This window comes from Eubalaena glacialis, chromosome 14, assembly GCF_028564815.1.
Source record: "Eubalaena glacialis isolate mEubGla1 chromosome 14, mEubGla1.1.hap2.+ XY, whole genome shotgun sequence".
Lineage (NCBI taxonomy): Eukaryota > Metazoa > Chordata > Mammalia > Artiodactyla > Balaenidae > Eubalaena > Eubalaena glacialis.
In genome coordinates this window covers 64,321,177-64,322,193 of record NC_083729.1, presented here as the reverse complement: position 1 = coordinate 64,322,193, position 1,017 = coordinate 64,321,177, and the positions used below count along the sequence as shown (strand labels likewise).

Sequence of the window (1,017 nt, the reverse complement as noted above, 5' to 3'; positions counted from 1 at the left end):
CAAAATGTATTTTAAATCTGTTACCAAATCTTTACAGTTTTAGGCAGTCTTTTCCTTCATATGTTCATTCCTGCCCAACCCCCCCCACACACACACACACTTTTTTTCTAAATTGAGACAAAACATAAAATTCACCAATTAAGGGTTCCGCCGCGGAGACACGTGAAGGTCGGTGAGTTGGGGCGGAGTTTGTCTCAGCACACGTGGCCGCGCTGGGATGGAGTCCTCCTCGTCTTCCTCCGCAGCGGGTTTGGGCTCGGTCGACCCGCAGCTGCAGCATTTCATCGAGGTAGAGACTCAGAAGCAGCGCTTCCAGCAGCTGGTGCACCAGATGACGGAACTTTGTTGGGAAAAGTGCATGGACAAGCCTGGGCCAAAGTTGGACAGTCGGGCTGAGGCCTGTTTTGTGAACTGCGTTGAGCGCTTCATTGATACAAGCCAATTCATCTTGAATCGACTGGAACAGACCCAGAAATCCAAGCCAGTCTTCTCAGAAAGCCTTTCTGACTGACCTGAGTATTACCTCTCTGGAAAAGAAAGGTAGTTCAAGAAATGAAGAGCAGTTGATGGGATGGTTGAAGAAAAAGCTGTGGGGGGATCGGCTCCCACCTTTGTCACTCTTGGGACATCCTGTCATCTGAGAATGAACAAAGACCAATTTTTGTGTGTGGGGGTGGTTTGAGGGTCAAATGTGTTTGGGGTTGTGTTTTTTAATGCTAATCTTGGGAAAACAATTGACAGATGAATGGAAAACTCTACTAGGTGTATGTTACTGTATGTGGGACGATGCTTTCCTCATAGTCCCATTAACTGCTTCCTATAATTTTAATAGTGGAACTGCTCTATAATTTGATATGTGGGACCACATAGGTAATAATCTGTTATTTGTGTGGATTCCTTTCAGATTTCTGGAGAGATCGATATACATCTTTGTGTCTCTCAGAAAGGGCAGCAGTGGGGGAAAGAGTAATTTGGTACTTGACTGTAGGCCTCCTTATCTAGTGTTTGATTATCAGT

At 45.4% G+C, this 1,017-nt stretch overlaps 1 protein-coding gene across 1 annotated transcript; it reads left to right on the top strand.

The window, feature by feature from the left end:
* Positions 1-217: 217 nt before the first annotated feature.
* On the top strand, positions 218-518 carry LOC133105369 (mitochondrial import inner membrane translocase subunit Tim8 A). Its single transcript, XM_061211361.1, has one exon. The coding sequence runs from the start codon at positions 218-220 to the stop codon at positions 509-511; it is 294 nt and encodes a 97-aa protein (XP_061067344.1). The 3' UTR covers positions 512-518.
* Positions 519-1,017: the final 499 nt, after the last annotated feature.

Bases quoted from the DNA above. Each gene is read 5' to 3' on its own strand.
- LOC133105369 (XM_061211361.1), top strand. From the start codon at position 218: ATGGAGTCCTCCTCGTCTTCCTCCGCAGCGGGTTTGGGCTCGGTCGAC.